The sequence below is a fragment of the Hylaeus anthracinus genome, unplaced genomic scaffold (assembly GCF_026225885.1).
Source record: "Hylaeus anthracinus isolate JK02 unplaced genomic scaffold, UHH_iyHylAnth1.0_haploid 11982, whole genome shotgun sequence".
NCBI lineage: Eukaryota > Metazoa > Arthropoda > Insecta > Hymenoptera > Colletidae > Hylaeus > Hylaeus anthracinus.
In genome coordinates, this window is record NW_026534330.1 from 11,722,508 (window position 1) to 11,748,819 (window position 26,312).

The 26,312-nt window shown below is 33.4% G+C and overlaps 3 protein-coding genes across 3 annotated transcripts; 2 read left to right on the top strand and 1 right to left on the bottom strand.

Annotated features, from left to right (window-relative positions):
• Positions 1-142: 142 nt before the first annotated feature.
• LOC128886035 (protein cueball) lies at positions 143-11,673 on the top strand. The gene is made up of 7 exons (XM_054140560.1): positions 143-413; positions 6,773-6,985; positions 7,979-8,168; positions 8,399-9,016; positions 9,361-9,678; positions 9,965-10,247; positions 11,406-11,673. The coding sequence occupies exons 1-7, from the start codon at positions 332-334 to the stop codon at positions 11,508-11,510; spliced, it is 1,809 nt and encodes a 602-aa protein (XP_053996535.1). The 5' UTR covers positions 143-331; the 3' UTR covers positions 11,511-11,673.
• Positions 11,674-13,981: 2,308 nt separating this feature from the next.
• Positions 13,982-15,559, bottom strand: LOC128886039 (anamorsin homolog). The gene is made up of 5 exons (XM_054140564.1): positions 15,169-15,559; positions 14,764-15,083; positions 14,543-14,687; positions 14,362-14,474; positions 13,982-14,272 (listed from the first exon to the last, which is right to left on the bottom strand). Exons 1-5 carry the CDS (start codon positions 15,317-15,319, stop codon positions 14,162-14,164), a joined length of 840 nt encoding a protein of 279 aa, XP_053996539.1. The 5' UTR covers positions 15,320-15,559; the 3' UTR covers positions 13,982-14,161.
• Positions 15,560-16,997: 1,438 nt separating this feature from the next.
• On the top strand, positions 16,998-25,439 carry LOC128886033 (xanthine dehydrogenase). The gene is made up of 25 exons (XM_054140558.1): positions 16,998-17,305; positions 18,321-18,455; positions 18,524-18,581; positions 19,200-19,296; positions 19,518-19,753; positions 20,207-20,451; positions 20,525-20,666; positions 20,758-20,925; positions 21,000-21,076; positions 21,146-21,352; positions 21,446-21,630; positions 21,712-21,825; positions 21,918-22,056; positions 22,132-22,428; positions 22,490-22,612; positions 22,681-23,033; positions 23,110-23,284; positions 23,362-23,553; positions 23,615-23,760; positions 23,834-24,011; positions 24,093-24,221; positions 24,322-24,564; positions 24,636-24,890; positions 25,006-25,173; positions 25,230-25,439. The coding sequence occupies exons 2-25, from the start codon at positions 18,390-18,392 to the stop codon at positions 25,272-25,274; spliced, it is 4,038 nt and encodes a 1,345-aa protein (XP_053996533.1). The 5' UTR covers positions 16,998-17,305; positions 18,321-18,389; the 3' UTR covers positions 25,275-25,439.
• The last annotated feature ends 873 nt before the right edge of the window (positions 25,440-26,312 follow it).

The window sequence follows — 26,312 nt, forward strand, 5'->3', positions numbered from 1 at the left end:
GCTGGTACTTTCCTCGATTCGATTTGTATTACAAGAAAAACACATCGTATTTTCACCGTTATTTAGAACACGATTCGAGCGCGAGAGAGAACGAGCAACGCCATTGGTCGAAGCGCGGCTTTTACCGTCTCATCGGATCACGAGCTTCTCAGTTCGCGCACAGCCGCCGCAGCGTGAGGATGTACGGTAGTGTATGTTCTCTACGGCAGTGAGAGCCAAACGGAAAAGAGATTTGGAGCCGGTGTCGAATCTTTAATTAATTTCTGGCAGCGGTCGTGTCTTGAAAGACATCTCCAGGCTCGTCTCTCCTCTTAACAAATGAACGCACACCATGACATCCCGTGAATACATCGTCGTAACTTTAACGATAGTACTTGGGATCCTCGCAATTAATACGAACGCCAGATCGTGGGGTAAGTAGATCGATGATCCAGCGAACGATCGTATGTGACGGGAAACGGTGTGTGAACGTATTAACAATAATACAACGGTGTACACGAGGTCGTATCAATACTACCGCGTTGCGGGTCGTGCGCTAGAGTACCGACTCCATTCACGCGGCTTCGTTCGTCACGTACGCCACTTTTCGTACACCGCTTTACCATCTCGAAAGACGAAACATTACCGAAAGCTGAATGAAACTGACCCTTTGTTCGCATACAAATTTATCATTGGACCATCACAATCTATATTAACTTGTTAATGAGACGAACGGTACTTGTCCTTACACCTGTTTACGTAATGAATGTCAAGTCGTTGGTGCTACCGTAACTGAGTGCTCGCACATATGTACACGCACATACATACAATGTCAATTAAAAAGGAACATTGGCGTTTTTATTCAAAGGTGGAATTCTTACCTTCTTATTTTGATACAAATTTTGAACGTGGAGTAAAAATTAGGACAGTGATGCTCGTTGAATAAACAGGGGCATTTGAATTACAGAAATACTCGATTGTTGATTACTCATTGAATATATGTGAGTAAGTCACTGTAAATTTGTTTTGTAATGAGACCTTGATTGTTGCACGCGAGTCTCGTTTGTTGCAATGTGTTTACAAGTAGGATAGATGGTTACCTAGCAACGAGTATAGTTGGAGGGAAAAAGGAGCAAATAGTGGTGACTATAGGTAGAGTAGGTGGGGTTACTTTGAATTGGATTGGTCACCTCGATCGTTGCAAGAGCTTGCAGGTCTGGTTTTTGCAACAATCGAGGCTGTACTGTACTTATACCGTATATTTACTTTAATACATGTTGAAGTATGGTAATTTCTTAGACACAAACAAACTATTATTATTACATAAAATCACTTCCAAATAACCAAAAATCATCGAAAGTAAAAGAAATTGTTGATATTTATTCTATTAAATTAGAAAGGTATATCACGAAATTTTATATATGAATACTGAGTCATGTTCGATTATATGTATAAGATTCTGGCGGGAATGATTACTTGACAGTTAGTTATAGTGGTCAATATGCAGTGTTACGCTTTTAATGAATTTATTGTTCCTTGGAGAAAATGCATGTTGTCCGCTTTTCGCAGCGCACGTTGCTCCGTGTCATGACCTTAACGACGGTCGTCTTTTCTTTCTCTTAAGAAATACGTAAACACTTTCGACCTACGATTTACAGGTATACTAGCAATCATACTTTTGGTCGAATCAGGTGCTCCACGTTTGAATATAATTCTCAACTGGTCTTTGTAATCTAGTTAAATACTGAGAAGTCAAATGTTTTGAATACATTTAAATAAATCAGCACATTTGATACGAAGAATGTTTAAATTATTACTTATTAAACAGTATCTATATATGGTGATTCAATAAAATAAATCGATACCTGGTAGTTCAAGTATAGCAGATCGAGAATAGATTTTTGAATGAAATAGGAACCAATTTAGTAATATACTAATTAGCTAATTGTCAAATAAGGTTATTACTGAGACGATTCATGTATTAATAATAGTACAAATATCTTTCGACGCAGGCTGACGGTAATTTATGATAGTTCATTGATAAGAAAACTGCAACGAATGACTATAATTATTCAATTATATTGGTTTTATTCGAAATTTTCAAAGTTAGTATTTTTCCCACGTTTGTGTAGCAGTTCATTTACAACACTCGAATGGACAATTCGATAGTCATTCAATCTTGTATTCGTCCAGCATGAAGCATCATTTGATTATATAATTCAGCCTGTAATTTTTACCAAACGAATAATAGTTAATAATATTTTCTACTCGTTATACGAAAGGTCGTTTATTTAAATGAAACGTACCATTTGCTTATTGCTCGTTAGATGTCTCACACATACGTTACGTAATATTTGTAATTTTTGTTTGTTTTCACGTTTGTAATTGATGATTGTGCAAATTGATTTATAAATTAGTGTTGTGTAGCTATAAAACGCGTGAGCGTAATTATGGAAATGATTAATTACTTCGTTCAGTCCACTTGAACTAACTCGTACGATTGAAATGGATCGCCACGAAATTCGCGGTGATCGTAATCGAACGCATTTTCGTCTCGCGATTATTCGTAAATGCAATCGTGACGAGGATTGTTCTACGTTTATGCTACTCGCGACGTCGTTTCTTTATTTTCTTCTGCTATCGTTGCGTGAAATATAAATCGTCGCGCGGGATTGTGCGAGACGTGCGAAAATTAATACACGGAGCCGACAAGAAAATGTTGAAATGAGAATAATAACGAAACGGAAGATGAGTAAGCATTGCATATAATTTTTCATTCATTTGTCTTCAATAAACGTTCGTACTACTTTTCATCTATTCTGTATGAGCCAATTGAATTAAGTGATGGTAATTATTGATAATAAGAAGAAAAAGCAGGTCTGATTTATCGAAGCCAAGTAAATACAGAATAATAGTCTTTCTTTTCATAGATATATGATTTTAAATCAACAATCACGCCGTGGAAAAGAACAATTGTTGACTATATTAATCATCAAGTATGTTGCATTAAAAGTTGAAGTAGAATTGTGATTTAATTTGGTAATATTAATAACGTAATAACTACGATTTGTATTTTTGAGCTTAAATTAATTGTGCAAGATTTTGGTCAAAGGTTTATGGTTATTTTCAAGGAACAATCAGGTATGATACATTCAGAATAAAACAAGGTGACATTATGATCTAATTTAATAACATTTAATACGTGATAAATTAGTTTTTTGAAAATGGATTAATAAAATGGTGATTATTATTGGTGGTAAAAAGAAACAAGAAATTATTAAGAGTTAAATAAAAAGAATATTAAACGAGAATAATATTAAAAAAATATTAAGTACATTTAAATAAATCATGAAATTTAATACACAGAATTCTTTAATTGCTTTTTATTAAACAACATACATATTGTATGAAATGAAATACAAACAAATTTAGTAATACACTAATTAACCAATTATCTAATAAGCTGATTACCGCGATTATTCATATATTATTCATATATCATTCATATATTAACAATAGTATAGATAACTCTCGCCATAGACGGATAGTAATTCATAATTGTTCGCCGATAAGAAAATTGCAATCAATGACTATTATACAATAGTATAGATTAGAACTTATTTGATAAACGGTAAAATTGCACAACAATAGTATCGTGAAATAATACGATAATAAATTATGTAATTACGAGACAATCGACTGTGCTTCTGTATCATTCGCTTAGAGACCCTAAAATTTATTAATAAAAATAATTTTTTATATTATACTCTAACAACTTCTAATTGACTCGTAGACAACAAGACTACTTATAATATAACGAACGGAATAACGTTTGATTGGAGTTAAAATTCTAAACAAAGATCAGTATTATGCAAAGATCGTTACTGTGTCGTTCACTGTGTAATCTTGGCTAGAAAGAAAAATCCAAAGTGTCGCCAAAGAAATATTCCGTTCTATTAACAGTTATCACGATCACGTGTCAATAAGTCGGATCGAAAGTCGAAGATTAATTGATTTTTCATTCCAGTCCGAGTGACCTACCCAAGAAAACGTAAATGCGCAATGAGTTACTACGGAATAATGTTTTTGCAATCGGCGCATGTTGAGTAACTTGGGCGAGTACGTCGAGATAGCAAGGATTCGTTGACAATATTTGAGTTAGCCGCGTTGTTTACATAGGAATCGATTAGAGGAGGAAAATCTTACATATTATATTGGGATATTTGTTTTTCACAAATACGATAAACGTGCTGCTCGCAATTGCATAAACAATTGGACCGTTTCTATTGCAAAATGACCCAGTTAATTTTCAATAAACCATTCTCAAACAAATTAACAATATTTGCAGATAGTATTTTCATTGAAGTTATTAAGTAAATCTCCAATGAAACATCTTCAAGCAAATTAACTATGTTTAAATAATATTTGCAGGCAATGCCTCCACTGAAACCATATGCAATTTATTATTTACCCTTTGCAATTCAGATTTTCTGATACCTACACATTTTTTCATTTAATACACTTTAAGTGAGGGTTAAATGTGTTTTTCACTAAATTTCATAAATCATTTTCGAGCAATATACGTGATTGAAAACAAAAATATATATTTAATGTTCGATTGATAGCAGTAAGACTAAATAAATATACATATTTCATGCGACATTTCGAAGAAAGGGGGTGATTCTCGCGTGAATAGATAAGACGCGACGTTCAGAACGCTAATCTGCCATTCATAAAGCGAGATGTTGCACTTAAAAAAAAAAAAAGAGGCAACGAAGACAATACATCATAACATTTAACCCTTAATTGTCGCGTTTACACTTCGCGCGTTTTGTCGCGGAGATACAACGCCAGTAATTAATTCACTACAAGGAAACCACACGTTGGTTTACACACATTTGAGCTGCGATAACCGGTCCACTTAGGTGACAAAAAAAGAATAAGGATTGTCACAAGAAGCATAAAGTCACACAATAATTTATCTTGACTTGAATGTTATTCTTGACAAAACTTTTATTTTATAAACAGAACAATGTTATGTATCAAATTGGTAGTATTAAATTGCATTTAATAGCGATGGGTTTACTTCACATCCCCCTCCACGCTTAGGTTACTTCCATTGGGAGCTTTCTTTAATTAGGCAAGCTATACATATATAATATTGAATACTACAAGTATGTTTATTTTCATTATAGTTATACCAAGAAATTGAAGCAGTAAGCACGTAGAGCACTTAAAGCTTCCCCAATAAAGAAAAATATATATATTCTTACGCCTTTTTTGTTATATTTATTTCGATCAATTAACTTAAGTCAGCTCTGATTCCTTCAATTTTTCATTCACTGAATCCAACATATTATTCCAAGAAACCCTGTGGTTAAATTAAACGTATACGTAATAATTATTAACTCATTGTGGTCGCGGCTACGATGAGCAATTTCGCTCATTTGTTTCAACTTATTCGTAGTACAGTGCGTAAGTACCTCATCAATCATTATGCAGGTTTTCTGGTCAACTACACGTTGATATCCACAAAATAAGCTAAACTCAAACATTTTTGATCGAAAGTATTAAGAATTTTTTAACAAGAATTATTTTAAGAACATTTTTTTTTTCTTTTTTTTGAGACACCTATAAGTAGAATACTGTTGAAAGTAAGAAAATTGTAAGCATATACAGCACAGTAATGTTTGATAAATAAACTGTGAAAATATAAAAACAGGCGTAAAGTAGCAATTGAGTTATCCGTAAAAAATCATTCACTATAATTTCACTACAGTAATTTTGTTTGCTAATCACTTCTGATACGTACACCATTCATTTCTTTTTTGCTAATCTAACAGATACAAATGTATGTAATAAAAATCCACGTCAACGGTTTACTGGTTTCAATAAAAGTTATCGAACGTAAATTAAAGAGAATGTTGACACTCGTAATCGAATCGAATTTAATGCACCGTCGAATACAATAAAAGCGTGAAAGTAGCGAACAAAGCAGAGTAATCTCACGGATTAATGAGAGACAACAAGAAACTGACCAAAGTGGACACTATTAATAAATAAATATTATCTTGACGACGTTTACGCGTTTATCTTTATTAAATACATAAAAGAGGTTATCGTGTTCAAGGTACGAAGAACACATATTTGACAGACGTCAATTGTTGTAAAATGTATAACTGGTAACTAAAAGAGTCAGAACTGTGGAGCTAAGAAAAGAAATTCATTATACATTGCAAACACGATGTGTAATCTGTTCCAGCATTCATCCTTCGGTATTTAAAAAAAAAAAGAACTGTTGCATCATTACTCCGTGCATAAGTAAGCATAATTGTTTAAGGTCGCGTAGATTGTATTCTATGAAATAATAGTTTACTGTCAACGTTTGAGAATAGATTAGAGAACAGCCTTTGTGTAAATACTTATTCCTATATAATGTATTTACACAGTGCTCGTGTACACAATGAATATACTTTTTAGTACTGATAAATTGAAGCAGCTGGGGACTTGTTCTTATTCTTATATACAATGTATTTACACAGGGCTCGTGTACACAATACATATACTTATTAGTACTGATAAATTGAAGCAACTGGGGACTTGTTCTAGAAAAGTATCATTTTTATTTGCTAACATGTTACGCGATTAAAAATAATTATCTCATCGATTGAAGAGAAAAAGTATGTAAAAGTGATAGCGGTTTCTATTTCGTTTCGTTCGCAATTCGAAACCGACGCTCGCGTTACAATCGCGTTTAAATATTCTGACGTGTCAATTTCTGACTTGTTCGCAGATTTAGCAGTAGTAATCGGTCGCGATGTCGAATTTTTCGCGCGAAACAGAACACTGACTGGCCAAGCCAAAATTTCGGACGCTGTGGCACTGACGGGAATAGCCTACGATGACATTACTCGCACTATGTACTTCAGCGACACACGTGGCAATGTATCTGTGTTCAGTAATGACTTGACGAACAAGAATTTTACGTCAAAGCCATTAATTAAAAGTAAGTACACATCCATATGCAAATTCCTTCTTATTCTCATCGATTGATCATTCAAATTTATTTTGATATATATATATTGATATTGATATATATATAACTAATATGGAACTTATGTTCAGCGCCATCAGTGGCGAAACGCCCAAGTTTGTAGCCAAATAATCCCTGTTCTCAGCGCTAGATGGCACCATCAAGCTATGTTCACCGATAAAGCAGATATCTATTCACTTTTCAAATCTGTGTGCTTGTGGTTTCCTTATAACTCTTATTATTTTTATTCAATTCAGATGAAATTTTGTTTAGTTGCTGCTTACGTCTCGATGGAAAGCATAGACTACTTAACAGCTGCAAACAAATGACGCCTGTGATGGGGGAACACAGCTGTAATAAAATAAAAATATTTGAGACCCAGAGAGTTTGATAAACTTTCTTCGACAATTTCATATAAATTCCCCCTTGTATCACAAATTCACATTTCTACGTACACTCATTTTAACACGTTGATCGCCACGTCACCCATACGTGGGTGACAATGCTTTTCACTGAAAAACGAAAACTATTAATTCTGAAAGTTAAGTGTCATAGAAAATGAATTTAAATGAAATACTTGAATTTTGATGAAATTAGAAAACTAAATACCAAATTAAATGTTTCATTACGCAGTTTCCGAAAGTCTGTAAACAAAATTAAATCGCGGTAGAAATTTTCAAGAGTATTAGTCTGGCAGTGAACGTGTTAAAGTACATGTACTATATAATATGCATGTATAGTACATATACATGTACTATATAATTTTTTGAATAATACAGGATAATACAAATTAATTAAGAATAATACATGATAATTGATCCTAATTTGTGTAGCAAGTGAATTGAGAAAGGAAACTTCGCCACGTCGACTTCCTCGAACATTGCTTACGGAAACTTCATCTTCTTTTCTTTTTCTTTAACGCGGTGACGCAACTTTCATAATAAACGCCTAATTTGTTGCCTGCAGGACAGAACAGAAGCCACATCCTAGGAATCGCTTTCGATACAAAGACGCGAAGCCTGGTCTGGGTGGACTATATGACAGAAGTAATAATGAAAATGCACGTGCCATTGGACAGTCCGCCGGAGGAGCCCGTTATTTTACACAATTTAACAGACAGGAGTCCGCGCGGCATTGCTCTGGACCTATGTAACAGGTGTGCCATTTATGTCTACGTAGACCCGAAATTCTCGTCAGCAGTCTTCGACCCGGCTGTTAACGTTCCATTTAGATGCTCGCGTCGAGTAGAGACAATCCTATCGACCAAAAGAACAAATTCAATAAAAAAAAAAAATAATAATAATAATAATAATAAGATAAATAAAAATTGTAACGACGTGGAAAACAGGAAGGCGCGGATATCTCATAAATGTACGTTGTTTCCAGTCACATATACTGGGTAAATAGTAACATAACGAATCCAAGCATAGAGCGCTCGAATCTAGACGGAAGCGGGAGAGTTACCATTATTAAAGAAAATTTGTACGAGCCGCTAGCGGTAGCTGTAGATCACGCTGAAGAGAAACTCTATTGGATCGACGACTTAGAAGGTATAAGGATCAAAATCGAGCGCAGCAATCTCGATGGCAGCGAACGCGAGCTGTTGGCTCCCGCTACGCACCAGTTACCAGTCGCCCTGGCCGTGGACAATGACATGATATACTGGACAGATTCAGTGTATAGGTCCATATGGATGATGCCGAAAAACCTGAGCGTTGGCAGCATAGCTGTAGAATTCAAATCGTATTACACGTCCAAGCACGACGCTGACCCCGCTGGAATTATAGCTCGTGATAACATTGGAAGCATAGATTGCGCGGCGTACGCGAAAATTAGACGAAAAACGAATTACGCGAACTCGACGACCGCACGAATGACAGCTGGGTCATTTAACAATTTAACCACCAGCACGGAAGAATCGGAATTGACCACCGAGAGCTCCACACACTGCCTAAATAACGGACACGTAGACTTGAACGGCTACACCTGCCTCTGCAAGCCTGGGTGAGTTCAAGGTCTTCATTATTGAACTTGATGAAGTAGTCAATTGAAAATATTGTGCATGATATTAGAAAGGAAAGACGATTGTAATTAATAGACAGTGGATATTTATGCATTTATGACGATCTATATTTATAATTCTAAATATAGAAAAACATGCAAGGGTGTGTACAAATACATGAATATATAAAATATAAAAAATAAAGTATACAGTTACAACATTTAGAAGACAAAATATACTTCAACGGAAACATATATAAAAATGTGTATTGCATAAACATCCGCAGTCCAGTAAATAAATTAAAATTCATAATGTAATAGTAATACATTATTAAAAATCACTTCAGGTTCGGCGGCACGCATTGTGAGATCGATGTTTGTCACAATTACTGCCTCCGAGGTAGCTGCATTATAGATAACCAAGGATCTCCCACATGTGACTGTGACGATACTTTTGCCGGGTCACGATGCGAAACAGACTTATGCAAAGATTATTGCTTGCACGATGGTCAATGCTCTATCCTAAACGGTAAACCAATTTGTAAATGTAAATACTTCGAAGGGTCACGTTGCGAAACCTTGACCAATGTAACTAAAGTCTGTGAGATCTTTTGTGCGAATACTGAGCTAGTCCCTACTATAGACGTCGATGCGATAAACTGCAGGTACATTTTTACTGATAATAGGATTCTTATTCTAGTGATAATTGGAATTATTGCTTGGTGTAAAAAACAAATACTAAGCAATGGTGTCAATTGAAGCATGTTTATTTTTATTTTCACGCTATAATTTTCACTATATATATTTACAAAAATACATTTATGTAGACCAAGCTTGCTTTACCAACGAGCATATACATAGTACTCTTTTCAACAAACATTTTTGTTCATTGAAAACAAAAATTTAAAGAAGTTGCAAGCTTACAAGTATGTGTTTACTTTATTGAAACAGGTGCGGAGAACTGAACAAAACGAATGCACAAATGATCTTAATGGAGGAAGACGACGAGTACAAAATATTGCTGCCAATTTTTTGTGTACTTATCGCTGTACTTTCTCTCGTAATCATCGTACTTAGTTACTATATAAATAAATTACGAAGACGGCCACGAATTAGGAAGCGTTTCGTTGTCAGCAAAGGTGGCGTAACGCCATTGACCTCTAGGCCACAAGTGCCGGACAATCAGTGCGAAATAACCATAGAGAACTGCTGCAACATGAATATCTGTGAAACTGTGAGTGAAATATCACCTAAAACATAAAAAAAAAACCCTTCGCGTGCATGCCACATATATGCACATAATATGCTTCCGATGTGCAATAAGTATGAAGTTTTAAACGCGCGCCACAGTTATTCGAATAATAGACTGAGGGGAAAAGCATCCATCGACGATCTGCTTAACTTAACTCGAGAAATTTGAATTTGAATCTCAATGTAGTAAACCGTTGGAACGATTCTTCTACATACAAAGAATCTCGTCTAGTTGTTAATTAATACGGTTTGCTACATTGCGAATAGAAACAAAGACATGACGACAGTATTGTCTTCTATTTTTTTAGTTCAATATATACATATATATTGTTCACTTAATTATAAGTAAAACTGCTTAATTACAATTAAGATCATTACATAATATTTATTATTTATTTGCTAACCTTCGTATTATTTCTTCAGAAATTCATTGCCCACTCGTAACAACCGATTGCTTATAACGCGATTATCATTTTGATATCTGGTTCTGCATGAATTCACGTTAATTCGATAAAATCTATGCAACATATTTTTTCATGTGCACATTTTATTTTCACTTTGATCTAATAAACAGGGTACACATTAAATACACCAGGAAACTAATTTGGAATAAGCCTGTGTTGACTTTCTTTGAGATATCACTTCCGGTGTGCGCTAGTTTGATGAACGATCTTTCATCAGTCATTTCCATCACTGTAACATGACTATTTATTTTATAATGTGTTCAAATTGCAGAAAACTACATAATTAATAGCATTAATATAAAGGATTATTTAGGAATCTGCTTGCTAGAATGATTATAACATATACTAATCACTGACCTTGTATCAGACCTGGACACGTTAGAAATACATTATTTGAAATTTCCAGCAATACATTTAATTTTATGAAATAATTTGTATGGTATTAATTCAGTATTCAAAATAATGGAGCGCAATTTCAAATAGTTATTTCTTATTTTCGTTTCAAATAAAATTTGTCCAGGTTGGCAATGCTACGTTTCTTTTAAAAAGTAGAAACATTTTTTCCAGATACGCGAGATTTATTGTAATTGATTTAATTATGCTTTTCGTCGCTAGAATTTTTGGAATAAAATTCATGAAAATTTCTACTATTCGAAATCTTATGTCTTTTTTTACAGCCATGTTTCGAACCAAATTTACGTACTCCGATGCCGGAAAATAAGAATAATAAGAAAGAAGAGAAGAATTCTTTGCTCGATAACATGGAGGAGAATTCGTGGTAGCACAAACTAATATATCGACGTGAGAACTAGCGAAGGTCTTGTGGGCTTTAAATGAAAGTTCGTGAAAAGTTTCGCTTCGCAGAACTTTACGCGTCTGTACATAACACGGCATATTGTAGTATTATTGTTAAATTTAGTAGTCATACTTCCAAAAAAAAAATAATGCAAAAACACCGTAACAATGATACAGTCAAAAAACGAAAGCCAAAGGTCTTTTTGAAGACTCTTATTACGTCATATGATATGTAGGGCTGTGTTCATGTAACGATTATTTCAAATAGCTATTGGAAAGTAACGAATCTTTTTGTTTTTGAAGGTATATATATATATAATTATATATTTTTCATATAAAAAAAACGGGAAATGTTGAGTTCCTTGGCATTTTTGTAATGTCTCGATAGATACGTATATACAAATATACGAAGAAAATATACAGAATATTAGAATATATTCTGTACATTTTCTAATTCCCTCAATTGTTTCCGCGTACGCGTTTATTTATTTCTCGTAGCTGTTTTCAAAATAAATGACACCAAAAATTCAACCGATTCCAATTGAAGGATACATAAAAGCTGCCTTAATCGCTAGACTTGTAATATTTGCTCAACGTACTATGCAGTACATTCCTAAAAAGATGTTGTAGATCACAAGATTATTATAGCGAACATTATTACGTTTGTAAAAACAAATTGGGCGTTTTCATACAAGAATCCTTGTCGAGCTTGACGATTCACGGGTTAAATATTAAGTCATTACATTATCAACAAAGACAAACGAATCTTTCATTATTTTCCTTAATTCATTGAACATGTTTGCATTTGTTCTTGTATATTTTCATACATCCAAGAAAAAGGTCTACGTGGAACAAAGTTTTATGTATCATTCGTAGACAGAACGCTAGTAGGTTTAGAGACATTCATTTCAAATGCCAGATGATTTGTTTAAGAACTCTGTGTACTTTAGAATCACATAAATGTCATTTGGACAGACTTGAAAGATCAGCTTTCATTTAACTTATGTAAGTGATATTGTTTAGTAAATAACTGCAGCTATTTGTATAAATCTTGTACAGCGTTATTTTATATATTTGTGCAGGAGCGTGTGCGCGCGCACGATAAAAATGAATTCGCGAAAGATCAAGATACATTTCTATAAACTGTAAACCTTTGAGAATCAGAAATTAAAAATTTCAGATGATAATAAAAGTCATTGGTGTAAACCATGAACGTTTATACTTATAGAGAGTACGATAAACAGGAAAAAATTTGTTGCATGCTGGAGGATCCTTCGTAACCTCTTAATTTTCGAGATAGAGTACAAATACATTTAAGTGAAAATAACTTGTATAGAAAATAATAGAAGGACCGAGGAAACTTCATTTTCAAATAGTCAAATTACATTTTTTTTCGCTTCATTGCTTCCAATACTTACGTGTCAAACAGTACTTTCTACTACTCTCTTTATGCTTAAACTAGATAATTCTTTACTGTTAAAAAGTGACTGCTTAACATTGTACATCCATTTAGAGACGTAAACCTAAATTTCTACCAAAGTGACATGTAACATTATTAACATTAGCTGTAGTATAATTATTATTTTCGAAAACTTATCGTTTCAAAATAGTCGTACAGATTAAATTTATACGACATCATACATATAACAATAATAATAATACGCCTTTATTGCACCAAATAGGTAAACTGAATAGGTTGAGAAAACAATTGTAGCTTAGTAGCAATGAATGATGGTGGTGCAATGGCATGATGCAGCTGTTTGCTCTTATAAATTTAAACTTGAATATAAGATACCATGTTTCTTTCATAGTACAAAACGATTCATTATTTCGCTAAAAAAAAACACGAGCTAATGATTGATGTAATTGTTCATTGCCTTTTATTTTCAATATGTACTTTTAGTCCTTATACTACGGAATAACGTTCCTGTCGTCTTAAAGACAAAGCAAATTAAGTACATGACGATTTATTTTTTTTCTGTATATGATGAAAATTATTTAAAATTAATCGATCTTTGCTTTTAGACTTTAGTTGCGCAGTTTTATATATAAGACGTTTCTATAATTTGTTGAATTCCGAAATATGTTCGAATAGAATGATACAAGTGATGTGTGTATATTATATTTGGAATATAAGCATTTCGCGAACACTGATCCCCAGAGATGGGATAGTGTCTTTATAGTAAAAGGTTTATATTCCCTGTTAGCAAGATGTTGATAGTTAGTTCGCGAATAGCAAAATTATCAATTTTCGATCGCGTTTCTTGTTTGTACTTAATTTAATTACAATTGACGATTGCACGATACTTAAATTATTTTATCGTTTTCAAAAGTAAAATGTACTTTACCAATGCACCAAAAGTACTGAACGTTTTAAATATTTTGTATCATTCTATTGTAATTAACATGTTGATTACTATTGTATACAGACGAAAATGAAATAAAATTAATTAAGCACTAAAGGTTATTTGTCACGTTTATTTGTAAGAATACATACATCATTTAAATTTTCATGTACAAGATATTACCACCCCTTCCAAAAATAAATAAAATTATTAACTATAATTCAATTATTATTAAAATAATTACATACAGAAAGATAAACATTTAACTTATAACTTTAACAAATAATGTTTTTCTAATCTGCTTTTAACTGTGTATCTGGTAAAACTATTTTTTCCCCAGGCTTAAATGCAGGAACACCAAGATATGGGCAGCTGGCACATCGAAACGCATCTCCAAGGTGGCACTGTAAAATGTGAAAAAATGATCATATTATTTAATTATCTGATATATTTTCTTTTTCAAAGTATAGATATAAATATGGGTTTTACGTACACGTCCACAAGAGGACTTTATAGTTTCCTTTTGTTCCATTTTACCACTTAATTCCTCAGCTAATCCACAGGAACAATCCTTGCATGCTTTTCGTTTACCAGTTGTACTACAAACTAAAGTAGAAGGTAAAAATGTTAATATTATAATACATGAAAAACGAAAACTAATGTATTTAAATTACCTCTCAAACTGGATACTTCAGGTTTTAGAATGTCAGTTTCATCTAGAAGATCATCCTCATTGATTAATTCTTCATCAACAGCACTATCTAATTTCCATACATTGGCTTTCTGTTTTCCAAAGTTAAGTGTTACACTAGAACCAATCTAGAGAAATTTAAAACAGGTAAGTTAATGCAATCAATGATAGTATTTTTTTAAAACAAACAATCATACAACTTACTTCAAATGAGGGTTTCTCTGCTACTATTTCAGAAATGTTGTTCGAGTCATTGTAGACTCCTAGCAAATCATTCTTCAATTGCTGGGTATCTGAATCTTCATTAGATTTTATTTTGAATCCAGCCAATTTCAAATTTGATACTCTCTTATCATACAGAGACTTTGTATCAGCCTCTTTATTTTTTGGGAATGACTCATAAATAATTAATGTGCCTTTTGGCTTTATTGCTTTCAAACAATCCTCTAAAAACGTCTTATAATTTGGACAAGACTGCTTGAAAATAGAAATAATTGTGTCGTAGGACGATGCGTTGTTAATATCTAGAGTAAAATTATTCAAGAAATATCAGGTATTGCCAATTATATAAATATATACGCTATTGACTTCTGCGTTTCACATACTCACGTATTTCTAATTCCTTTGTTGATGCAATAATTAACTGCTCTGCATTTGTGAGAGGCTTCCTAATCGCACTAATGAAATCAACAACATCATCTTTCGAAATTTCGTTGTCTAGAACTACGAGAACTCTGTCATTTTCTTTAAGAACAGTCATTTTGACCAGTATTGGCAGACAGTACCACGCGCTTTTTGTTGAATCAGTATAGAACTCAGCTGTTTCGCAGAGACTAACAAATAATAGATTTCCAACCACAAAAGTATTCTGTGTGGCTATGAATGTACTAAATACTGATATACTGATTTATATGGCGGAGCACTTGTAAACTACAATCTGCTACAATCTCATTGCATCCAATTGCATCATTCGCGGTGGGTTTGACTAACATATAGAATGCTTTCAGGACACAATGTGTTTTCGTTGTTTGAAGACTTTTGCGAAATTTGAAAATCAGAGGTGATTCAGGATACAGAAAGGCGTTACGATTGATCATATAAATAAACTAAAATTTGTATTAATATATTTAAAAGCGTATTTTATAGGTTAAGTTATTTTGGCCCCATCTAACGGGAAAGCGATCAAGTTTGTCGTAAAAAAGTTTCATGTTCATTTTGATAGATGGCACCGCTAGCTTTTTTATACCGACATTTGCAACAACTGTTTTGGGTAATTAATGAACGTGTAATTAGCAAACAAACATTATAGTACTACTAATCAGCTAAAGAAATCGATCGTGTCGTTTAGAAGTGTAAAAATGCAAATTTATAAATTTCATATACAACTAGTGCCATCTAACGAAAAAATGCCCAAGTTTGTTTTGGAATAGTTTCCTCCTTTCTTTCGTAGATGGCGCCTCCGTCTGCTGAATACCGACGATTTTAGAAAACGTTTTTTTATGTTTAATAACGAATTTGCATTCGGCAAACACACGTTGTAATAGTATAAGTTAGCTAAAGAAACTGATTATGCTATTTAGCAGTGTACAAATTGGGCAATTTTTCTCTATAAAATTACCTATTATCTACGTAGGGAGAGGTCTGTAATTTAGCAGGACAATCTTTCGTTAAAAACATTATTTTTAGACCAATTTCAGCTTGCAAACTATAGAATATAATTGCAGTTACTGCTTACGATGCTCTACGTGACGTAAGATTAATTAAATAAGCCAGGAAAAGTGAAAAAAATGTAAATATTTGAAATGTTGGTAACCTGAGAATTTGCGCCATCTAGAGTCATTCATAAGAACTATTCGAGGACAAACTTGAGCGTTTTCCTGATAGAGGCGCTGTACGGAGTTCGAAAGTTAGTTCAGATTCTGGCCACTAGATGGCGATACCGTAGAAGGCGCCAAATTTGAACCATTTTTAGGAAGCATCAACATTTCTCGCATTTTTAAATAATTAATTAATATTAAATATTAAAAATGGTAATGGCAAAGGCAGTATTAAAGTATCTTTTCATTTATTCTTCGAATTACTTTGAACTTTCAAATGTTCTTATTGAAAACTCAGTATGTATATACACATAACATAGAAATGTTTGAATACAAATATTTTATTATAATAATGAAAGTTACAAATACTGCGTTGTAAATATACTTAACAGTCATTTCACGTACTTACCAATTAGTAATTAATTTTTCTCCCCCATACATTGCATTATTTACCCATAATTAAAAAGTACTGTGGTACTTACTGTCTTGATTATTTTTCCACAGTAAATATTTTACTTCAGAATGTAAATAGTAACAAAGGAATAATGTAATGGGATAATGTAAATAATGAAAAACACATTTGCTATCAAATAAATTTTTATTAGAAGGCTAGAGAATTCATTTATTTTCCGTTGCAACTACTCGTTCATAACACAACTTAAAAAATGAATAACAAGTCGATTTAGATTGCAAAACCAATTTTTTTTTCTAATAAACATCCGTGTATGCGTAATACTTCTATTTAAAAACGCACTTGAGGAATAAGAAGTGGTAGGGACAGATCTTGCATTCGCTGTTAATAAGATTTCTTAACAATCCTCACAGATGGATTGTATCATAATTGATAACCCACCAGTCAGTTATTCGTTGTCATTCAGACTGGTAACACGCGCGTATTGTCTGACCGATTAAAAATTACTGGAAAATAGGTGAGTGTTCAAAGAATCATCTAAAACTTTATTCATTACTAGCGTGTAAGGTAGTTTAGCCATAGCGATGCTGTGACGTAACACTCCATCTACAATCACGTATAACGAGTGAGTGTAGTGGTAGCCATTCTTGAAAAATCGAAAATGTCGAACCCAATTCGATTAAAATCATGTTTATATTTAGAATGTTGTTTTGTTTGCTGTAATCAGCTGTAGTGTATTCATAAGAAGTGATAACATTACACAATAAACATTATTTCAAGTTGATTGTGAAGTTTGTTGTTTCAGTAGTGATAGTAGAGTTTAATTTCGATTTTCATTGATTAACCTGCTTCAATATTTATTTAACAACTTTTTCCTCTGCAATTACATACTATGTTTTGTTAAACATTTGTTGTTAAACTGTTTGTTATTTTAAATAAATTGTTATGAAATTATTGTAAATTATATTGTATTGACAGAACCTGTAATGTTTACAATAAATAGTTTACTGAATTATTAAACTGAGATGGTATATTGTGGTGTCAATTTTTATAAAGAAGAGTATTTTCAATTTAAACCTGCAGATGTTTTTAATTTTATTGTCTACCATCCCTGTAGTTGTTTGCTCTGAACTCCGTGGGAGGCATAGGTCATTCTTATCATTATCCACTTTAAGTAATATACATTGCAAAAGAATTGAGTTAGATCTTTCTTAGTAGTAATGTCAGTATATGTTATGTATTGATATAGTACCACGTACAGTTATCATTAGAAAAGTATTAACAATTAGTATAGTCAATTACAAGTAAGTAATTAAAGTAAGTTACTTTTAAGCATTAAGAAGAGTTATTAATACATCAAGTTATTTAATTTATTGATTGCAAGCTAATAACAGACAGGTTACAGTAGATTAAATACATAATATATTAAGAATTCAATCCCGTGTTTTCATTACCATCCATCCCAATAGCGATAACATACTTTACATTCAATCTTTAAAGCCAGCTTATTTTTGATACTGTTGTATCCATAGGTTAATGTAACACGATAGGTGAGAAAGGCAATTTTGGAAGAAATATTTACCATTCGATCTGAACTTACAATGTCTAAGAATGTAGGAAACACAGAAGTATCACATACGTTAATCTTTTATGTTAATGGAAAAGAGGTACGTGGGTTGCACGGGTAGGAAATGTTATAAGTTTTAGTATTTTAAGTATTTCTGTAATATTTTAGGTAGTTGATGATAATGTCAACCCAGAATGGACATTATTATGGTACTTGAGAGACAAATGTATCCTTATTGTATAATCAATTATAGGGTGAGAACTTTTGAAATTTTATTTATCATTTCTGTCAATGTTTGTTGAGTATATTAATGGAACCATACAAGATTATATAAACTGTAGCATTAAAATTCATCAGAAAGGCAGTTGTATTTGAAACCTTGAGTACAGTAGCATCTACATTGCTACATTGCTAGTCTACGCAAAAATTACTTTTACTTCATTTTGTATTCAAACAACTTCAACTCAGATAATGCAATCTCTGGTCAGAATTTAATGGATCTGGATACAGATTATGATATCTACTGGCGTTTGAATCTGTAAATATGGTCAGTTTCATTATTTACTTTCTATCATTTCCTATAATCTTATCAGTATCTTATAAGTCATCTTAACATGATGTCAATATATCTTAATCACTACTTGCACTTGCATTTGCCATATCACCATCGAATACTGAAACAGTAGTCTATATCTTCATGTAATGTGGGCTTATTATTAACGAAACTTTATTAATATTGAAAATAATTGTTTTTCTTGAAAATAAAGTTTTTTATGCAGAAATTTAATTCCATAAAACTTCATTCAAATTCATATAATAAGAGTCCTTAACAAAAAAAATGTAGTACACTTGACTGGTACCAAACTGGGTTGTGCAGAAGGGGGATGTGGAGCTTGTACTGTAATGATATCAAGGGTGGATCGCAAAACTGGGATTATTACGTATCCTTTTCAGTTATAAACATAATTTACAGTTAATTACAGTTTACAAACTGTAACGAAGTCGTCCAACCAGTTTTGCTTGAACCTTTCAATGTTCGAAGCAAAATGAATTGGCTGCTCAAGGTCACCGAGGAAGTACCCCCTCTACCCTGTTTACTTCCAAGATATTATCCACGGACTCAAATATTTTCTTTAATTGTTTATTTTAATAATTTCCATAGTCATTTAGCAGCGAATGCGTGTTTAACACCAATCTGTGCCGTGCATGGTATGGCCGTGACCACTGTGGAAGGCATTGGAAGTGTTAAAACAAAAATTCATCCAGTTCAGGAACGTATAGCAAAAGCACACGGCTCACAATGTGGTTTTTGCACACCTGGCATAGTGATGTCCATGTATGCGTTGTTGAGAAGCACTCAAAAACCTACTATGAAGGACCTTGAAATAGCGTTTCAAGGTGACTGTAAAATCAAATGATGTTTCTCAGGTCGTCACTTACAAGTAGTCATCCTCACCATCACGTGGAAATACACGTGTCATGGTCTTTTCACTCGTTTTTGCTCACTATCATCCTGTATCAAAAATGAACACAATTTTTATCTTAGCAAACATTTTAAGTAACGAATAAGAGATAAACGCTTTTCAAGGTCACCGTTTCAAAGACTTAAATTAGAGTTGGGAATACAATGGTGTACACTTGAAATAAAATATTTTATTCTTAGCTACTATTCAGTGATCTTGAGTGACCTTGAACTGTAAGAACGATCTCAAAATGTCTGGCGTTTGGCGAAGGAGACCTTCGAAGAACGAACCCGTTTTATATTTTATACTTCTACTATATTTATGTCTATAATAATGTTTTATTTAAATATTATTATTATTATTATTTTATCTGATATTCTACTTGTAGGGAACTTGTGCAGATGCACAGGGTACCGTCCTATTATAGAAGCCTACAAAACTTTCACAGAAGAATGGGAACAATTGCAATTAATGTCAAACCAGCGGGAAAATTCTTTGCCAAATGGATTCTGTCCAATGGGAGAAAATTGTTGCAAAAAAGTGCAAATAGCAGAACCATCCGAGGTTTTCAATTCAAGTGAATTCAGTCCGTACGACGCCTCGCAAGAAATTATATTTCCTCCTAATTTGCTGGTACATTATCGCTAATTTAAAATTTAAACGTATTACCCTGAATAAGATCTTCAGAAGTAAAATATATCTTCAGATTTCTTCAACTCTGGATGACCAATATTTAATCATTAAAGGGAAAAATGTTACTTGGTACAGGCCAAGGACGCTTTCTGAATTGCTTAGTTTAAAAGAACAATATCCACATGCAAAAATTGTCATGGGAAACACAGAGATGGGTAATCGAATTCTATATTTTGATATTCCATGCGTTTAATTGTCTGCGTATAATTATGAAGAATGTATTAAATTCTTCATGTTCCTTTTTAGGAGTTGAAGTGAAGTTCAAACATTTATCTTATCCAGTTCTCATACACCCTATTTTGATTAAAGAAATGCGAGTTGTTGAGGAATGTCCAGGAATGTTAAGTGTGGGTGCTAGTGTTACACTAGTTGAATTAGAAAAAGCCTTAAGAGAACAGATGAATAAAAAAACAGGTAAAATTAATATTTTACTGTACATTTTAGAAGTAGAAGAATTATTTTATCATTTTATCATTTTATTATTGCAGAACACGAAACAAGAATCTTCAGTGAAATAGTTAACATGCTCCATTGGTTTGCTGGGAAACAAGTCAGAAACGTAGCTGTAAGTGTTTTGTATTTTTTAATGATAGATTGTTATCAATAATATTCCATTGCTTAAATATTATAATAGGCTGTTGGTGGAAACATCATGACAGGAAGTCCAATAGCAGACCTTAGTCCTATTTTTATGGCTGGGGAAATAAAGTTGAATCTTATTAACTCAAAAAGTGAGAAGAGGCTTATCCCAATGGATCATACTTTCTTTAAGGGTTATCGACAAAATATTGTTTCACCAGATGAGATTTTACTTTCAGTTCAAATACCTTTTTCTAAACAGGTAATAAAAATATAATACTCATTCTACTATATCGTTTACTCAACTATAACTTATTCTGCTGTAAGAATACATTATTTTGCCTTTGTTTTTCAGCATCAATACTTTATTGCTTACAAGCAGGCGAGAAGACGAGACGATGACATTACAATAGTCAATATGGCATTGAATGTATTTTTCGAACCCGGGGCTAATGATGTTCAAAAAGCGTACTTGGCATTTGGCGGAATGGCTCCAACAACTGTTTTAGCCAGGAAAACTTGCGAGACTATGATCGGAAGGTATTTTATAAAATTGTGTAATAATCGTTGAAGGGCAGAATATTCTACATTATGTTATAGAACATTATAAAATTGCTTCAGAAAATGGAATAAAATGCTTCTGGAAGATGTTTACTCTTCACTGTTGAATGAGCTGCCTCTTCCAGAGAGTGTTCCAGGAGGGATGGTCAAATATCGCAAATCTCTAACATTAAGGTATACCTAAATTGTGTTCACGTTCTATACAATTTGCAACAAAATTTCATTTACTAAAATTCCACTTTAACGATTTTTCTTCCATTCCACAGTCTCTTCTTTAAAGCATTTATGCACATAGCCGGGGAACGTCAGATATTGTTAGAGTCTCCATTGTCGTTGAAAGAATTTGAAAGTACGTCAGATGTATTCCATTACAAGGAACCACAAAGTTCTCAATATTATCAAGAGGTATTAATTGCTATCTTTACACTCATATGTTTGTTTCGTGCAGCAAGAGACATAATAACCCGTTATGTATACTAGGTTCCACGAGACCAGGAAAAGATTGATTTAATTGGAAGGCCTGTGGTTCACGCCAGTGCTTTCAAACAGGCAACAGGGGAAGCTATTTACTGTGACGACCTACACAAATTTTCCGAGGAACTTTATTTAACTTTGGTTTTGTCAACCAGAGCTCATGCGAAAATTGTGAAGATTGATGCAACCAAAGCTCTATCTCTGGAGGGTGTAGTAGCCTTCTTCAGCGCGAAAGATGTACCTGAGAAGCAACGTTACCACGGTCCAGTATTCCACGACGAGGAATTCTTCGTGTCGGAGGAGGTAATGATTTTTATACTTACTTTTATACTTGCAAGAAAAAAAAGGTTAATTACTCTTCAAGGTAACTAGTCACGGGCAAGTAATTGGAGCAATCATTGCTGTCAATCAGTTTATTTCACAAAGAGCAGCCAGGATGGTTGAAGTAGAATATGAAAACTTGGAACCAGTGATTATTTCCATAGAGGTATAGTAATAAGAAGTATATAACTTCATATCTGACTGTTCTTTGTGATCAACATAAAATTATTGTAGGATGCCATTAAACACCGTTCCTTTTTTAACGAAACTCCGAAACGCATAAGGAAGGGAGACGCTGATGAAGCTTTCTCTCGATCGACTAATATACTTGAAGGTGAAGTTCGATTAGGGGGTCAAGAACATTTTTACCTTGAAACGCAGGCAGCATTAGCGATTCCGCGGGAAGACGAGTTAGAAATATTTTGTTCAACCCAACACCCTACAGAAATTCAGAAACATGTAGCACACGCTCTGAATATTCATGCCAATAAAGTTGTAATAAGAGTGAAAAGATTAGGTGGAGGTTTTGGAGGAAAGGAATCGCGTGCTTCTGTACTCGCTCTACCAGTTGCATTTGCTGCACATAGGTACTGTCATGTTTCTCAAAACAAAGTAATTTAAAGGACGTAAATATTTTAACACGTTAATTATTTATTTTTGAAGATTAAGAAAGCCAGTTCGCTGTATGTTAGACAGAGATGAAGATATGATGATAAGCGGGACAAGGCACCCGTTTTACTTCAAGTATAAAGTTGGATTTGATGGTACCGGTTTGATTAAAGTTTTGCAAGTTTTCATTTACAATAACGCTGGTTACTCGCGCGATCTTTCTTTTGCGGTGAGTTTATTGTTTTTAGGTATGACGATAATTAGGTAACAGTAATTTACATACAACTTGTGAAATTATTTTTATAGGTTCTGGAACGTGCTATGTTCCACGTTGAAAATGCTTATAAAATACCAGTGTGCGATGTTAATGGCTTTGTATGTAAAACTAATTTACCATCAAATACAGCATTCCGCGGGTTTGGAGGACCACAGGGCATGTTTGCAGTTGAGACTATTATAAGACATATAGCGGAATATTTAAATATAGAGCCTGCTAAGGTATGAAAATTGTTTTATACTTGAGCAATATATTACAACGCTAACAACATTTTTTTAACAGGTTTCAGAATTAAATCTATACAGAGAAGGGGACACGACTCACTATAATCAAAAACTTATTAATTGTACAATACGTCGTTGTTGGGAGGAGTGTCTCCTAACTGCTAATTATAATGAACGACTTGCAGAGATTCAGAAGTATAACAGGTTTGTTTAAATTCATCTGATTCCGAAGTATTTATAACATGACCTCTAATTTTGATAAATACTATTTTAATAGAATAAATAGGTACAAGAAGAGAGGACTGGCAGTAGTCCCAACGAAATTTGGTATTGCTTTCACTGTGCTGTTTTTGAATCAATCAGGAGCACTTGTACACGTTTACACTGACGGTTCTGTCCTACTTAGTCATGGTGGTGTTGAGATGGGTCAAGGTTTACATACAAAAATGATACAAGTAATATTTATTTACTTTTCTTACATATTTCTTCACATCATGATACAATTGCAACTTTTTTTTAATGTCTCTTACATTTAGGTAGCAAGTAAAGTATTAAAAATAAACGCAGATAAAATACATATAATGGAGACTGCCACAGACAAAGTTCCGAATACTTCTCCCACAGCAGCTAGTGCTGGTTCAGATCTGAATGGTATGGCTGTTCTGGTGAGTATATGTCTTCTTTGTAAACTAACCTCGATTGTAAACCAAACAGGTTGCGTGTGAGTATTATTAAAAGTATTAGAGTGAATAATCAAAATTCCAGAATGCTTGCCAAGAGATTATGAAACGACTAAAGCCAGTAATGGATAAAAATCCAACTGGAACATGGGAAGAGTGGGTGGCAACTGCTTACAACGAGAGAATCAGTCTTTCATCTACTGGCTTTTACAAAACTCCTGACATAGGATACTCGTTCGAAACTAATTCTGGAAATCCGTTTAATTACTTCACATATGGCGTTGCGTGTTCAGAAGTCGAAATCGATTGTTTGACTGGTGACCATTGCGTAAGAACTTTACGTATACCATTAAGATATTAACTTCTACAATTTTATTGATGATAATATTGTACATATAGGTAGTGCAAACTGACATTGTGATGGATTTAGGTCAGAGTCTTAATCCCGCGATTGATATAGGCCAAATTGAGGGCGGTTTCGTCCAGGGATATGGTTTATTTACACTTGAAGAAATGGTGTATCTAAGAAATGGAGTTGTTTTTAGTAGAGGACCAGGTGCATATAAATTGCCAGGATTTGCAGACATTCCAGAGGTGTTCAATGTGACATTATTGAAGGGTGCTTCAAATCCCAGAGCCGTTTATTCGTCCAAGGTATTCAATTTTATTTAATAAAGTTCTCTTCATGAACAAATTCAATTGGTATAATCAGACACATAGATCATTTATCAAATGGTGATTTACCATATCATGATAAAAATATGTTTAGGCTGTTGGGGAGCCACCACTGTTTCTTGCATCCTCTGTTTTCTTTGCCATAAGAGAGGCCATCAAATCTGCACGCCAAGAGTATGGTCTCAATGGCTATTTCAGATTCGACTCACCTGCAACATCAGCTCGCATACGACTAGCATGCGTCGACGACCTCACGTCAAAGGTGAGCTAAATATTTTTATATCCATGTTAATACTAATACAGTTTTTTATGTTGCAGATTAAAGACGCTGATTTAAGTTGTCAGTGGAACGTTGTTCCATAGAATCCAATACATTCCAAGAGCCGCGATCTTTATTACTACATGTTAATATATTGTAAATAAATGTGTAACGATTGTTATTTTAAACAATGTATTATATTAAAGTATGTATACTAACTATATTTTCCTTCAGTCTAATAATAAAAAATAAATCATTATTCCACGAAGTTAGAGATGATTATTAGGTGTGCCTTCTCCAAACCAAGTCGAAAAATTCGCGAAAATTTATGTTAGTGATATGTAACAGCTAATGCATGTTTATACAGCATAATATTAAATAATATCGTCTGGAAGTCTGCCATGGGAGATTTCCTTGTCTGCAAGAGAGAAACGGTACATTTGGACCACGTATCAATGTGTTCGTGGTGCCGAAAGTTTTTTGTGCTTTCAATGCATGTACGACTACCATCTGGCATCGCGTAAGTACATCGCTGTCGCGTTGAGAATGAAAGTAATTAAAAAAAAAAGTACAATTCTGTGAATGGAACTCGTTCCCTTCATCTTGAATACATCAACTACAGACCTAAGGGATTTGCCCTACGATGACTTTGATAATATAGATTTGTATTTACTAAATATACTGTATCTTACAATTAGTCTACTGCCCCTGCTAAATGCATCTCGCTGTACAGCTTACTTTCGTGTAAAGGTCGTCACTGATAACAGGGGCTTGCGCGCTATTGTTTAATATTAATAGGAAGTCCTTTGTATTCCTTTCTAAATATAATACAATGAATTATTCGTGGTATACTAGTTATAAATTTACAAATTTTAAGATTTTACACATTTTCACAACTTTTACATACGTTTATTATGTTATAAATTCAGTGACTTTTATAACTGTGTGTAATTACGGAAATTTGTTGTTGTGTCATAAATTTAGTAAGTTAAATTTAATTTTTGAGTTGTAAATGATAATCGTGTATTATGCTATATTTTGTATAATATAGTTGTTATCTTTAATGTTTTAAACGAGGATATTCTTGTCCGTACATTGTGAATATTTACATTTTCGTTAAAAGATACAAGTATATACGCAGA

Coding starts and splice junctions, on each gene's coding strand:
- LOC128886033 (XM_054140558.1), top strand. CDS start 18,390: ATGTCTAAGAATGTAGGAAACACAGAAGTATCACATACGTTAATCTTT. Junction 20,926..20,999: donor ACAGATGAATAAAAAAACAG/GTAAAATTAATA, acceptor TTATTATTGCAG/AACACGAAACAAGAATCTTC. Junction 23,285..23,361: donor CGCGCGATCTTTCTTTTGCG/GTGAGTTTATTG, acceptor TTATTTTTATAG/GTTCTGGAACGTGCTATGTT.
- LOC128886035 (XM_054140560.1), top strand. CDS start 332: ATGACATCCCGTGAATACATCGTCGTAACTTTAACGATAGTACTTGGG. Junction 414..6,772: donor TACGAACGCCAGATCGTGGG/GTAAGTAGATCG, acceptor ACTTGTTCGCAG/ATTTAGCAGTAGTAATCGGT. Junction 10,248..11,405: donor ACATGAATATCTGTGAAACT/GTGAGTGAAATA, acceptor CTTTTTTTACAG/CCATGTTTCGAACCAAATTT.
- LOC128886039 (XM_054140564.1), bottom strand. CDS start 15,319: ATGACTGTTCTTAAAGAAAATGACAGAGTTCTCGTAGTTCTAGACAAC. Junction 15,084..15,168: donor AACAAAGGAATTAGAAATAC/GTGAGTATGTGA, acceptor ATTTTACTCTAG/ATATTAACAACGCATCGTCC. Junction 14,273..14,361: donor TAAAGTCCTCTTGTGGACGT/GTACGTAAAACC, acceptor CACATTTTACAG/TGCCACCTTGGAGATGCGTT.